This window comes from Scomber scombrus, chromosome 2, assembly GCF_963691925.1.
Source record: "Scomber scombrus chromosome 2, fScoSco1.1, whole genome shotgun sequence".
In the NCBI taxonomy this organism is placed as follows: domain Eukaryota; kingdom Metazoa; phylum Chordata; class Actinopteri; order Scombriformes; family Scombridae; genus Scomber; species Scomber scombrus.
The window spans coordinates 225,762-241,712 of NC_084971.1; the positions used below are offsets into that span (position 1 = coordinate 225,762).

Sequence of the window (15,951 nt, forward strand, 5' to 3'; positions counted from 1 at the left end):
TAGGCAAGGCAAGACAAGGCAACGCAGCTTTATTTATATGAAAATAAACATTTGACAGTGAGAAATTAGAAACAAACGTAAAAACAGGGAATTTACAGGATGATTAACCTTTCATTTGATGCTGGTTTGAATATTCTCACACAAATTATGCCAGAGTGCTAAAGCTGAGAATGAGTAGTTCAGCGTCTGCTAATTTGTGAATTGTAGAATTGTTGAAAAATGTGCAAGCCAACCCCGGTCTATTCAGTGCATGCTGTAAGTCAGGTAAGCCCATCCACTTTATTAGCATTATCATTGCTTAACTTTTTGTTTGGGCTTAATGGACTATTTGGTTCCATTGCCACACAAATCATGCAAGAGTGTTCATGGCCGTTGCAACTACAGTACTTTCTGAGAAGGGGTGCGGATTTGGCGGGGTGATGATGGGTTTGGGGGGATGGTTGGGAGCCTGTTCCATTGTCTTTCAAAGTGAATGCCCCCCTCCCCCCACACCTGTGCATGTCTCATGGCAAACTGTGAATCCTTTGAATTTTTCCTCCCACGGCTCTATTACGCCTGCTCTCATTATGATCAAATTATTTTAACAATTATGTTTTATAACATATTGCCAATAAAATAAAAGTATTGAACAGACTCACTGGAGCTGAGGTTAATGTTAGCTGCACGGACAGAGACGTGTTTTCTCAAGCGAGTTCAAAGTTTTATCTATTTTACTTTCTTTTGACAATGACACGCAGGATGATGATTTCGGAGGTAATCCGACAGGAGAAGGATTGTGTAAACCAGTCTGTCTCAACAGGGCTTACGATTGGCTACGAGTAGTGACTTTTCGGGGGGTGCCTCGAGTGGGAGATCCCCCTCCATTCATAACCCGTTGTGCGCCAACGTCATTCATTTCATTTCATTTTGACTTTTGACTTTGTAATTACCGGATAAAGGAAACCCAGTATCAGTGTCAGAATATAATAGCAGCAATAAGAAAAGAATAAAGAACAATAAATAATAAATACAAAAAAACAAACGAACAAACAAAAAACTATAAGAACAATAATAGTAAGAAATATGTAGTAAAATAGTCGTGACATTATTTACATTATTTACACCGTCCATTGAAATACTATGTATTACAGTAAATAGCGCGTCCTGTTTTGAATCACTAGACGGGGTATGTCACATGGGCTATTTCTTGGTTTGACAGTGACAATGATTTGTCAGAGGTCCTGTAAAATGTACGGTATCTTCAATTGCATCCTTCTAATGAATTAAACTATATTGCACCCTTCATTAGATAGATAGATAGATAGATAGATAGATATACGTTATTGATCCCAAGCTGGGAAATTATAGTGTAGCAGCAGCATTACACAGACACATAGTGACGATACAGTGACAATAACAACAACATATAGTATAAGGCTACTTTATGAAGAAGAATAGAAGTAAATACAAGTTATATTAGTGTGTAAAACTAACTCGGGTCTCCTGCACTAATACCTGCGCCTCCCCGTGGACAAATGAAGCATTGCAACTGGTTTTCACTCAGGCAGTTTAGGGGCGTTTCCAGTCGGGGCCTCATTGACACGTCATCGCATTTCCCCCCTGCTTCCATTATCGGCCAGTCAAGGACCTATCAAGGGGCGGCCAAGGAGCCATCACGGAAACAGGGGGAATTTGTAGTGGCTTCATCTTCATCTTCATCTTCATATGTCCATTCAGAATCCATTCATAAATCCTAAATTTAAGAGGACTTGGCTGGAGGCCAAAGTTGAATTCCTGCCACAACACATTTAAACTGTATTAGCCATATGATTTTATTCAACTGCCAGTCTGCCTCCAACACCAACACCCATATTTCATCTTTATTCAGCCCATTGATGTGTAAGTATCTACTGTCAACAAGTGTTATCTGTTTCTTAGCAAGAATCTATGGAAGGGCGCTTATTAGGGCCCGAGCAGCGACTGCAAGTCGCCTGGCGAAAGCCCTATTGAAATTCGTTCATGCCCCAACGTGCAAGTGACCCCAAAGTGCAAGTGACTCCAAAGTAATCAAGTAATCAAGTAATCATGTGGTATGGAAGACCCCCGGGGGAAAATGCTATATTGAAATTGTAATGTTTATTATTATTAGGGCCCGAGCGGCGACTGCAAGTCGCCTGGCGAAAGCCCTATTGAAATTGTAATGTTTATTATTATTATTATTATTATTATTATTATTATTCTTCCGACATTTCGTGCCCCAATTTCGCCCCTTTCCCAAATGCGAAAATGCTTATACTTTTGCACGGACGTCCGGCCTCATCCGAAATTCGATATTTTTGGGTGGTCGCACATGGTCGATGCAGGATGGCGGAATAGCGCCCCCTACAAAGTCCAAAAATGCCCATACGGAATTTTGCTAACTTTGTCCTATGCTCACAAAATTCGGTACACATATGTATTATACCCACATATGCAAAAAAGCCTCTTGACCTCATGACCTCAACCCAACAGGAAGTCGGCCATTTTGGTTTTGATTTTTCCCGCCTAAAATTAACTCCTCCCACAGCGTTCGCCCGATCAAGTTCAAATTAGGTACGCAAAATCTCCAGACCTAGCTGAGCTTAAGTTGTGCTCTGTGCATCCGTAGGTCAAAGGGCGTGTCTGCCAGGGCTCAACTAACTTTGGCGTGCTCGCCATGTACATACGAGTGGCTCTCACGCCCACATACTTCATCCAATCAGCTTCAAACTTGCTGGACATGATGATGGCTCCGCCCTGAACGTCCCGATATATTAACTTCCCACGTAACTCATAGCGCCCCCCGGTGGTAACAGGAAGTTAACTAAGATTCATTAAAATTACATACTTTGCCCCATCAACTTCATTCAGAACCAGTTGGTGAAGCTACATTATGAAGACTGTGAAGCTACGAGTAATGGCGTCCGTGTGGCGACGCGGCGACAATCAATTCCTCGCCATGAAAATACGTTTGGCTTTTTGATGGCTTTATTGAACTCGTATCATCATGAAAATTGGCACACAGGTCCAGGGTGCCGACCTCATCGTCTCCATTCGCTCATAGGCGATCTCACTCGTGTCGCCCCCTAGTGGAAACAGGAAGTGCCATATTTTACATCATCATTGTGCGATAACCACAAAACTTCACATGTGTAATCACTGTCCCACCCTGAACGCAACCGCTTGTGTTTTGTTACACTCTACTGCCCCCTGGTGGATGAACCATCAACCTCTCATAACTCCTTCATGCTTTGTCCAATTCACTCCAAACTTCACATGACTGATGAGTGGCCGCCCTGAACACACCAGACCGCACCAGACCATATGTGTAACTACCTGTGACTGCCCCCTACTGGATGAACGAAACATTGCATTTTTGGCCTCCTTCCAGGTTTTTTCTCACTTTCTGCTTCACGCCACAGCCCCGCCATGCCTCAAGCCCCGCGGTGGCATGGGTGAGCGAGGGCCCGCCATCGCCGCTTGCGGCTTTAATTATTATTATTATTATTATTATTATTATTATTATTCCGACATTTCGTGCCCCAATTTCGCCCCTTTCCCACATGCGAAAATGCTTATACTTTTGCACGGACGTCCGGCCTCATCCGAAATTCGATATTTTTGGGTGGTCGCACATGGTCGATGCAGAATGGCGGAATAGCGCCCCCTACAAAGTCCAAAAATGCCCATACGGAATTTTGCTAACTTTGTCCTATGCTCACAAAATTCGGTACACATATGTATTATACCCACATATGCAAAAAAGCCTCTTGACCTCATGACCTCAACCCAACAGGAAGTCGGCAATTTTGGTTTTGATTTTTCCCGCCTAAAATTAACTCCTCCCACAGCGTTCGCCCGATCAAGTTCAAATTAGGTACGCAACATCTCCAGACCTAGCTGAGCTTAAGTTGTGCTCTGCGCATCCGTAGGTCAAAGGGCGTGTCTGCCAAGGCTCAACTAACTTTGGCGTGCTCGCCATGTACATACGAGAACCTCTCATAACTCCTTCATGCTTTGTCTAATTTACTCCAAACTTCACATGACTGATGAGTGGCTGCCCTGAACACACCAGACCACACCAGACCATATGTGTAACAACCTGTGACTGCCCCCTACTGGATGAACGAAACATTGCATTTTTGGCCTCCTTCCAGGTTTTTTCTCACTTTCTGCTTCACGCCACAGCCCCGCCATGCCTCAGGCCCCGCGGTGGCATGGGTGAGCGAGGGCCCGCCATCGCCGCTTGCGGCTTTAATTTTTATCTATTATTCTATGGCACATAAGTATTTAAGCCCAGCAAGATTTGTTTAAGTAGGCTAATAGTGTTTCTTGTGTTTTATGTCTGTATATGTGTTCATTCTTTATTTCCTCTCAGAAGTGCTTTTTGAAATCTGCTCTTGAAAGATGCTATATTAATAAAGTTAACTGCATATTAGACACAGTATTGTAGGCTGGATAATGTCATACATGCTAAAATTAAAACGGGTCTGTTGTCCCGGGCCCAGGGTAGGGGGGGCCCAGAACTGGGCCCACATTAAATTATGGAATCATTTTTTCAAAATAGGCCTATTTGTGGAAAAAATGTGGAAAATTTGAGTTACATAAAATCTTTTAATTGTTTTCTTCCTAATTGCCCCCCCAACCCCGACACAAAAATGGCTTGGCCACTGATCAAAATTTGATGTTGTCATTTGAAGTTCAGTAGCTAAAAATGTCCAGTCAGCACAAGTCCAGTGCTCAGAAAAGTAAAGAAAAGAGAAGAAGAGAAGAAGAAAATAGAGGCCTTAGAGATTTTCTAAACAAATATAAAAAATAAAAGAAGTTGGTGACGGTGAAGCTGGAACTAGTAAAGTCAAGGTAGAGCAAGGTAAGAAACAGTGCAGCCAACGTTTACCGGCAGCCTTGTAACGTAACCTAACAGGTCAGCTCTAATGTTAACGTCCATTGGCTTGTATAAAAGCCTGACACAACACGTTATATTTGACAGAAACAGTTGAGTTTGGTAGCTCCGTCAGAGAGGAGAGAGATCCAGCTGCAGTCAGGTGACCGAGAGAGTGATGCGGGAGAGCTGCCCCGCAATGGAGGGACAGAGTCAGGCTACCGGTGAGAGACATCTTAACTACAATTTGCTGTAACTTGCTGGTAGTTAAACTACATTCATATTTTGTGCATATTTCAACTACTTTTTGGGTCATTTTGTAGTTAAACTACTCAATTTACAAACTACAATTTTGGTCAATAACATGAAATATTATTATATTATTTTTTTAAAGATTTTGTTGGCATAGACGCCTTTATTTAACAGCATATGGCATGCGCTCTAACCACTCGACCACCTGCACATGAAATATTTTTTATTAAAAAAAGACCTATATAATATAATTTTTATTTTACCATTATTGTGTTCCAGAACTCTCTTTGAAAAAAGGCATGAATCATTTCATGACATGCCAACATTGTTGTTCAAGACACACTGATCTAGAATATGTCTGCCTCTTTGTATTATTTATTAAATTTTTTGTTGACTGATTTACATTTCTGATTTACATGTGGGTATTGGGGAAGGATTTTCATTTTCTCTTTATATTACCCAACATGTCTATAGATTAACCTACATGTCTATATATTACCCAACATGTCTATAGATTAACCTACATGTCTATATATTACCCAACATGTCTATGGTGAACCTTCAGTATGTTGACCATTTATTTAAAGCTGAGTTAAATGAGTATCAGTAGTTGCTAAAACTACTTTTTTTAGCTGTAGTTTTACAAACTACATTTCTCCAGAGGTAGAAATGTAGTTTGTTCAAACTACTGCCAGGCTGAACTACATGTAGTTTTACAAGCTACGCTTGCAAAGTAGCTTCCCCAACACTGAGGAGAGGAAAGGAGAGGAAGAGGAACAGGAGAGGAAGAGCAAGGGAAAAGGAGAGGTCCGGGTGCGGGGGGGGCCCATCTAAGATTATCTCGTCCCGGGCCCAGGCAAGACTGTCAGCTGGCCTCGTCTTATACACCGGTGTGTCCTATACAGGAGTAAAATACAGAGAAAGGTTGGATCTGGACATGATTATAGAAATGTAAAAGGCTGTCCTGTGAATGATAACGTATAAGAATAACTATAACTCTAAACATAAAGATGTGAGCATCCACACTTAGAAATATAAAGTCCTATAAACAGCGGTGTCAGGCAGCTAATTACGAAAAATTGATTGACTCGTTACCGCTGTATGTCGCACGGAAAAAGCTTTTGACCGCCTTGAGTGGAGCCACCTGTATGAAATATTGGAGGCCTAAAATTTTCCAAGCGCAATAATACACTTAATTAAAACAATTTAAAGTCATCCACAGCTTATGTCTAGACCAATGGGTTACTATCAGAAAAAAAATAAAAAATTACACGAGGCACAAGACAAGGATGTCCGTTATCCCCAGCACTCTTCGCGCTGGCTATAGAACCATTGGCCCAAAAGATTCGTCGGTCAGAAAAGGTAAGCGGTATAACAGTAGGGAGGGAGTGTTATAAACTTAGTTTGTATGCAGAAGACCTTATGATGTATTTAACTAACGGTGAAAAAACTATTCCTTACTTAATTGAAATTATAGAACAGTTCTCAAAAATATTGATGACTCGTTACTGCTGTATGTTGCACGGAAAAAATAAAATAAAACCAGGCAGGTTTACCGGTGTGTGCTAAGTCAGTGTGTTGATCAGAAGTATTTCAGACACTAGTGTGGGAGAGCAGCTGATGTTGAAGCATGATATGCAAAAGCGCACAGATGAGCAGCTTTTATTGAGCTGTGAAAGAGACACACAGTATGAGCAGAGATCTGAAGAATAAAGATTCACTAACTTTGTTGTTTTTCCACTGGTTGGAACAGAGGATGATGCTTTTTTTGACTCTGGGACTGACTCAGAGTCAGAGGACAGTGTGCTTGGTTGGCCTTGCAGCAATATTTGCGCACAACGACGGGTTTGAAGAGTTTTTGGGACTCAATTAAGCATACAGCTACACACTGTATGTCACCTAAAGTTACCGAGTTATTTTAAAAGGTTTCATTGAAAGTCAGCCTAACCCGAACCCGGTCAGAGTTAATATTCCGGTCCAGTTCAGTTAAGCAAATCATTACCGGACCATTATCCAATAACCCAACACAACTGTTTTAGGTGTAATATGTGTGTTTTGTTGTGTTTCAAATAAAAGTAAATTGAAAAGTTTTGGAGTTTAATCATATGTGTTTATAAGTGAATATCCACTGGTGCATTCAAATAAACCAGTCTTTCCCAGCATGACACCCCCAAAATAGACTGCGTTTTATACACCGGTGTGACTTGTACACCGGTATTTACAGTGATTCATTCACTTGTCTAAATGATGCAGCAGTTGCCCATCCACAGTAAGTACAGAAAGCCGCACCAAGGATTCTTACAAACACTCAACATAGGGAACACATCACTTATGTCCTGGCTGAATTACACTGCCTCGTCATCCATCACAGAATTCAATTTAAGATTCTACACATCTAAACCTAACGCCTTACTGTGTACCAACATCTTTCAGATTAGAAATTCAAATGTTGCTAAATGTAAAGGTCCAGGCTTAAAATTAAGGGAACTCATGCTTTTACTGTTGTGGCTCCAACGCTGTAGAAGGAACTTCCCACTCAGTATTAGATCAGCTAAGGCAGTGCCTCGTTAAAAAAAAACAGCTGTACAGACTGGCATTTGTGATATATTTTCTAATTGTTTTTCATTAGTTTAATGTGTTTCTTTAACATTTGTTTTATCTCACTTTGATCATTGTTTTTATTGTTTTGTGTATGACGTTTTCATTTTGTTTAGCTTACATGGTACATACTGTATTTTGAAAAGCCCCTTGTAACCTCGGTTTCGGTTTGGAATAGTTTATCATTATTACTACATGACTGCCTAGTAACATGAATCATAAAATGATCACTATTCATGTTGGGTAGGTTCTAGGCAAAATGTAAATTATAAATTATAAATATAATTATGAACATTATAACAATCCGATCAGCTTCCCTTGCACAACCTACAGGAGGAGGTTAGGCTAATAGTTTAACCAGACATAATGGTCCGTTTTTTTTCTGTCCAACCCCGCTTTGTGTCCTCTAATTAAACTGAGTGGTCCTTGGCAGCAATGGTGAGCCTCTCCTTTCCTCCAGTGGATCAGGGTGATAGATATGGTAGTGTTGGGAGTACACTGGTAGGGAGATGGAACATAATTGTCACATAGGGGTTTCCCTTCTATCAGCTGAGCCTAGGACCCCACCACCACCATGCGATACAAGGTACACAAGAGGCAAAGCGGGCCCAGTTAAAATAATTTCCCTTACATATGCTGGTAAAAGGTAAATATTTTAAACGTCTATATTTATAAAACTGGAGTTACAGTCTGTCAGTACTGTTTTATAATATTTTAGTTTTGTCCGAACACCCCCGCAAATCATGAAATGTGGATGCTCCCTAAAATGGCGGCGGTGTCTGTCAGTGAAGAGTGAAACTTTGCTATTTTAACACACATTTTGCAGTTTTCTGACATATTCTGTTAGTTGCGGTCGTCTGTATGTCAAAGTAAGCATAATCGGAACACATAGACGTTTTACACAGAAACTCGGGACCAAGCGGCGTTATTCTGGGATCCGTTTTTGATCGCCAAATCACTTAGCTTCCCTCGAAGTTGACGGCGACCGAGTGCCTGACATTGCGATCATACCGACTGTTGTTGTCATCACACTGCTAAACGCGGAAACATCAGGTGAGATTGGACACCGGCCGTTTGGCTAGCTAGCTTGCCGACCACAGTGCGTCGAAAATACCTCTGCGGCTTGTTGAGCTGGATCCGTCAAGCAGGTCGGAGCTCCTGTGGACGTGTCCCCTGGCAGTGGAAATAAAGAGGTGGTGTTGGATGTCACCACCAGTCAGTGTCGTGCTAAATCTGGTTTGCTAGTATCGTGTAAGTACCAGTTCATTTTCAACCGTTTCATTTTCTGTTCGGCTTCACAGCTTGTTTTGTTTTGTGGCCTAAGTCACTCTCCTGGACAAGTCATGTAGTATGACTTTATTATGCTAGCTAGCTATTGCCAAATGTGTACAAAACATTTTATCAATAATGTTTGATTGCATCTGTTTACTTATTAAAGCCTACAGTTGCCCTGTAATCCCTACTCTGTGGTTGTTTCATTCAGGACAGCTGTAGGCAATTTGGTTTGTGTAACAATGGCCTTATAAGTCGATTACTGATAACTATCCACCCAAGCTTAGTAACATTGCAATACAGCAGTTAGGCTGACTATCCACTTTCTGTTCCCATTATTTTTAACTCTTTTTCTCTGGTCGCTTATGATGGACAGCTATCGTGGCAAATCAAATGGAGAAGCTTCAGGACCTGAGCCATTCAGAGCTACAGGAGCTCCTGGATAACCCAGAAAGGGTGGATTCTATAGCTCTGGAGTCTGACGAGGTAAAGATGATGATGCTTCACTATACATTTGGCGTCCGTCATTATTAGCCAACATCTGGTTTTCAGGGAGTATTTGCTGTTATTGGGCAGCATAATGGTCATACTGCCTCTGTGACTGGGCTCACCTCCTGTATGGAAATTAGATTGAAAGCAGTGTTCCCATAATAACGATAACAGCTATTCTAACATTAATTTCTCATATAAACTTACTCTTAGAGGGGGAAAGATGCTGGAAACAGAAACAACATTTTTGTTACAGCGTTGAGTTTTGTAACTATGATAGGCTCTTCTTACCAACTGACGTTACAGAGTAGGTTTTATGCTCATGGCATGCTATTTTTAAGTTCTTAAATTGGAAAACATGAAATGTTCAGATGAAAAGTTGCTGCTGAAATGTAGCTGCTGCTGTGCACACACTATCTCCCCAAGTACAGTGTAGCTGCCGGTGTGAGTTGGACTATGCCAGAGAGAGTGGTTGCTGTGTCAGAGGAGTGCATATTGCATAGTGGACATGCATTACAAAAGAGGACTTTTTAAAAATTAGACCGGTTGATTAAAAAAAAATGCAGGTCCTGATAATATGAAAAATGACTCCTCTGACACAGCAACCACTCTCTCTTTAGTAGAGAGATAAACACCAAACAAAAAGTGTTAAGATATCCATTTGTTTTATTGACTTCAGTAATACCTTTGACTCTTATTTGGCATGACTGGCTTTATTACAAATGTCTGAATTGTGGTATATGGGGCTAAATGTATGATCTGGTTAAATCCATGTATATGGATAATATGTGTGCTGTTAACTGAAGACAAACTGGATTCTTCACCCAAAGAAGAGGTGTTCACCATGGTTGCAATTTAAGTCCTACTTCATTTAATGCGTGTATAAATGAACTTGCTAATCAATTTGGTCAATGTGCTGCTCTTGGCCCCTCTCTCCTAGATAGATAGATAGATAGATAGATAGATAGATAAATAGGGGAAGTCTGTTTTATGCTTATGACCTTATTGAACATGGACTACAGCTGGACATAGTAGAAAAGTACTGTCAGAACTTGGCCCTGGCAGGAAATATGAAGAAAACTGGCATGATTTTTTCAAATATGCCCCAGATGTCTGAAGAACGACCACCACTTTACCATAAATAATCATATCATTGAACATAGTATGAGTTATACATTCCTTGGTATAACCATAACAGCAGTTTCAACATGGCAGTGAATGAACTAAAAGAAAAAGCTTGAAAAGCTCCCAGTGCAGTTAAGAGAACATTGTTATAATTTCCAAATGGTTTAAAATATTTATTACATCAGCCCATTGAGCTGAATGATAATTGAAGTATAGTGTCCACTCATTCATCATAGTTATACAGGTTAGGACAAACATCCAACAGAACCCTTACATTCAGAATTCCATGTACATGGTAAAACATCAACAAAGGCAGATACCCACTGATAATTAACATTCAAAAGAGAATACTCAAATGTTTTGAATGATCTTAAATCCACCCCCCCAGATACCCTCCAAACCCAAGAGCTGAGCCCAAAAAGATTCCCGTGTTAGCTGGCTGAGGCTATCTCGCCCTACTCTACGGTGGCCGACCGGGGCCAACCGCTTCATTTGGGGGAGAACAGCTGCAAGTACAGAAACGATGCAAACTCCAAAACACAAACAAAAGTCAAAACAAATACAAAATCGCGCTGCAAATAAAAAACACGCTGCAAGAAACAAAAACAAATGCATAAACGTCAAACGTGCTGCAAATATGGAAATGATGCAAAGCCAGAAACGATGCAAATCAAGAAAACACCTGCATTAAGAGAAACGCTGCATAACCAGTCACTACAACGGAAGTGCCCCAAACCTACAGGGGGCGCTCTAGGTAGTTACTTTTGACAGAGACTTTTTTTCCCCCAGAACTTTATTGAACATTGAAAAAATACAGACTCTCAAGAGGATATTAATAACAGATCAAAGTTAAATACAATTATAAAAATTGGGAGATTCGTGTAAGGAAAAACAAAACAAAAATACAAAAACAAATAAAGTGCACATAAGTTTCCATGTAAATTAGGCATTTAAATCAGATGAGAGACAAGAAGGGAAAGTCAGAAATTAAAATAACAAATAGCGAGCATTGTCCAGACTTATTTTTCTTGCAGTTTTGTTCGTTTCAATTTTTCTGAGACATGAACAGAAAATCTTAAAATCATTAATAAATCCAGGGAAGGAGGGCTTACAGTTTCTCCATTTTGAGCAGTGAATATGATATTTACCCAGTAATAAAATTATATTAATAATGTCCGAAACAGAAAAGGCCAAATATTCCATGTAAAAAATAATATCACATAGTTCAAAAGATGGCACATCTTTAATTTTTAGTGACACCCAATTTTAAATGTCTGACCAAACACATGGTGATATAGGACATTGGAAAAATAAATGTTCCAGTGTTTCATTCTCTTCATTGCAGAAGGAACATTGATCTACCTCAAATTTAAATCTTTTTTTTAGAAACTCTGCCACAGGATACATTTTTATGATTTTGAAATGAGTTTCTTTAACTTAACGCAAAAAAGGCCATTTAATACATTTAGAATACGTTTTGTTCAATGTAGCTGAATTAACCAATTTAGAACCGTGCCAAATGATCCCTCTGCAATAATCATGAAACAATCTGGATTTCAGATCATTACCAGTAAATTATTACTACATTTTCAGTCAGATTACATTCTTCGATCAATAGATTTGGTAATACTGTTAAAGCATTATTATATATTAAAAAGTTCTGAATTAAGTGAAACAAAGGTAGAGGAATCACACTACACATTTTGTTATAATCTCTTTGAGAACAATTTAAATTGTATTTTTCTATAAAGTCTGTGTAATTCAAAAAGATACCATTACTATCCATTCAATCAGTTACAAAAATAATGCCTCTTTCAAACCAGGTACTTTTAAAGACTGATTTTCTATTAATTGTAATTACTCTGTTGTTCCATAAAGTTGAATTATGAAGAGAAACATTGTGGGTAAATGTCATCTTCCAAAAATTAAGAATCTGTTTATGAAAATTGGACAGCTTTATAGGGATCTTGTTCACCTCAAAATCACATTTCATAATAAAATCTAAACATCCTATTTTCTTAAGCAAGGACCGTGGAGTGTGGAACCACATGGAGTCTGGCTGTGACGGACAAGTTTTTAACCAGTTCACTCTAAAGGTGCCGACCATAGATTAAAATTGTGGAGTTTTAATATCACCTGTGTCATACTCCTTAACAAGCTGAGACCTTTTAATGTAATGAGTTTTGTTCCTCCGCAACTTTTGACAGAGACACTTTCATTCACAGCAGCATGGGCATGGCACTGAACCTCAGTCGTCTCATGCTCTCCCTTTATACCTGCCTCCCGTTGAGTCGAGACAACCTAAAGCGCCCCCTGTAGGTTTGGGGCATTTGCGTTGTAGTGACTGGTTATGCAGCGTTTCTCTTAATGCAGGTGTTTTCCTGATTTGCATCGTTTCTGGCTTTGCATCATTTCCATATTTGCAGCGCGTTTGACGTTTATGCATTTGTTTTTGTTTCTTGCAGCGTGTTTTTTATTTGCAGTGTGATTTTGTATTTGTTTTGACTTTTGTTTGTTTTGGAGTTTGCATCGTTTCTGTACTTGCAGCTGTTCTCCCCCAAATGAAGCGGTTGGCCCCGGTCGGCCACCGTACTACTCAGACACACTCTGACCCATCTCAGACCAATACTGCTTTCCAAACACCAGTCCATGTAATACACATTTTTATGCATTTTAAGGAAACCTATGTGGAACATTGGAAAGAAGAAACTAAAAGCCAAAGTAGATTAGAATGTTACCTGGCTCTAAAAGGATATTATGTATTAGCAGAATGCCTCTTTACTGTCAGAGATAGAAGGCAGAGAAAGATCCTAACCTAAACTAAGAAAATAAGACCGGCTGACCAACTACCACTGCAGAATTAAACAACTAAAACCAATTTTGAGGTTAAGAAAATAACTTGGTGCTCTCTGTCAGTGTTGGGAAAGTTCACTTTCTACATGAACTAGTTCAAAGTTCAGTTCACAAATTTTAAAATGAACTAGTTCAGTTCATAGTTCATAATTCAAAATTTTGAACTAGGTTCACAGTTCCAAAAATGAACTAGTTCATAGTTCTTTTTTTTTTCTCAATATGTTGCTGCAAGCTATTATTTTTCAAAATTATTGCCACAGCTCATATAGAACCACAGCCAGCAATTATTTGATCAGTTTTAACACAGATAGTGGAGGCAGAGTCGGAGGTAGTGCTGCTGCCTTCATTTGTTTTTGCCTCCATGCTTCGCATTTTGATGACGTATGCGGCGGTGCGACTCTGTGGTGGCTGGTGTTGCCAGATTGGGTGTTTTCCGCTACATATTAAGGCCTGTTTACGGTGTGTTTTAGCCAGGTTTTCGCCTGGAAGGCTCTATGGAAATCTGGCAATCTCTTGAACGAAGTTAAACTGTGAGAGAGTGCCGTTCACAAACGCCTGAATGAACGCATTCACAATAACGTTCATCAGGCAGAAATACAGTACGTTCAGTTCACGTTCGCCCAAAATATGAACGAGTTCATGAACGATCGTTCATTGAACACGTTCAGTCACAACACTGACTCTCCTCTGTCTCACCTCAACAACCCTGTGCCTAATCAGTATGTTGGACAATGATGGCTTTCCCCTGAGCTAACGCTGCAGAAGAGAAGCTGCTTTGCACTGGAGACATGGCGTTAATAACAACTAGGGCTGGGACGAAGCATCGACATCATCGATTACGTCGACGCAAAAAATATGTCAACGCAAAAACTGTGCGTCGATGCGTCGTTTGAAAAAAATGGCGGCAGCGAGTAGCGGTAGCGGCAGCAGCAACACCAGTGAGTCAGTTGACTCTGATCAATGTAAAAAACAAACTCGTAATTCAAAGGTATGGGACTATTTTTCCGTAAAAGGAGGCCATTCTGTCGTTTGTCAGCTGTGTAAAATGGAGATGGCTTATCATAAAAGCACGATGCCGATGCTGTTGTATTTTGGGGGAAACCCTATCCCAAGGGACAGTGACCCCCTTAAATGGTGGAAGGATAATGCAACAAGATTCCCCACACTGTCTGCTTTAGCCAAATCGTATTTGGCTGTACCTGCCACATCAACGCCATCTGAAAGGCTTTTTTCAGTTGCTGGAAACATTGTCACCAAAAAAAGGGCAAGCCTGACTGCTGAGCATGTTGAAATGCTAACATTCCTCCACTCCAATGCATGACTACATCATGTATTGGATTAAACACACACACAGACACACACTACACACAGTATTCTTGAGTGAAAAGGCAGAGTGTATGTTCCTGTGAATGAAGAGCACTTTATATTTTGTCACTGCTGCTGTTTATATTTGATTTATTTTATGTTGATAACATTTCCTTGATTCTTGCACAACAGTTTTATTTATTGAAAGTATTTTATTTTATTTCATTTTATTTTTTGTTAAATGTTACCTCTGGCGTCAGATTGCACTATTGTTTTCATTAATTGAATTTTATTTTGGAATTTGGTAAAATCAATAAAAATATGTTGGAATGAAGTAATTTGTGTTTTTTCAGTGAGATACATAAATTAGCATATGTAAATTGCTATATAAGTCAAATAATGGCAAAATAATCGATAATCGAATCGAATTCGAATCGAATTGAAAAAATGAATCGTTAGATTAATCGATGTATCGAAAAAATAATCGCTAGATTAATCGATTACAAAAATAATCGTTTTGCCCAGCCCTAATAATAACACAGCGGTTCTCTATGCCCTCAGTTTGTTATTCTCCTACAGGCAGGTGACTATAAGATGCTTTCAAATTAATTAATTAAAATGCAGTTAACTTAAATAAAAAGGCTGCAGATTATTTATCTGCAATATTATTTTTCAGCTGACCAAGAACTGTGCAAATCATATCGAGTTGCAATCTAATCATCTCTGTGCATTTAGTGGCAACCACGATGTGCCCAAAATGCAACGTTACTGTTGTCTGATGTTAGTCTTTTTCCTTGTAAGATCCAGAACATACAGCTGGAAAGAGAGATGGCGCTGGCATCAAATCGCAGCCTGGCAGAGCAAAACCTGGACATGAAGCCTCGCCTGGAGTCACAGAAGGACATACTGGTGGACAGATACAGTCAGCTGGAGGCCGTGAGAGAAACCTACAGACAACGCTGGTCCATGAGAGGTATGGTATAGGTACCTGACACAGTGTGTTGGGTCAATGGTCCGGCAATGATTTGCTTAAAGCTGCAGTATGTAGTTATGAAAAGAAAAGTGGACTTAGCCAGAAAATGTTAATGAATACAGCGTCCAAGTCCCTCATTCTTCCTCTTTGCTACTGCTAAAGCTGTAAACATCGTCGAAATCTGCACAGCATATCTAAAGATCTG

General features: G+C 39.9%; 1 protein-coding gene across 1 annotated transcript in view; it reads left to right on the forward strand.

Moving 5' to 3' along the window:
• The first annotated feature begins 8,125 nt into the window (after positions 1-8,125).
• The window catches only part of vps37c (VPS37C subunit of ESCRT-I), a 28,300-nt gene continuing 20,474 nt past the window's right edge, over positions 8,126-15,951 (forward strand). The window contains exons 1-3 of the mRNA XM_062427196.1: positions 8,126-8,980; positions 9,378-9,487; positions 15,575-15,746. Of these exons, the coding sequence (XP_062283180.1) occupies positions 9,395-9,487; positions 15,575-15,746 (265 nt within the window). The 5' untranslated portion in view covers positions 8,126-8,980; positions 9,378-9,394. The remainder of the gene's footprint in view (positions 8,981-9,377; positions 9,488-15,574; positions 15,747-15,951) is intronic.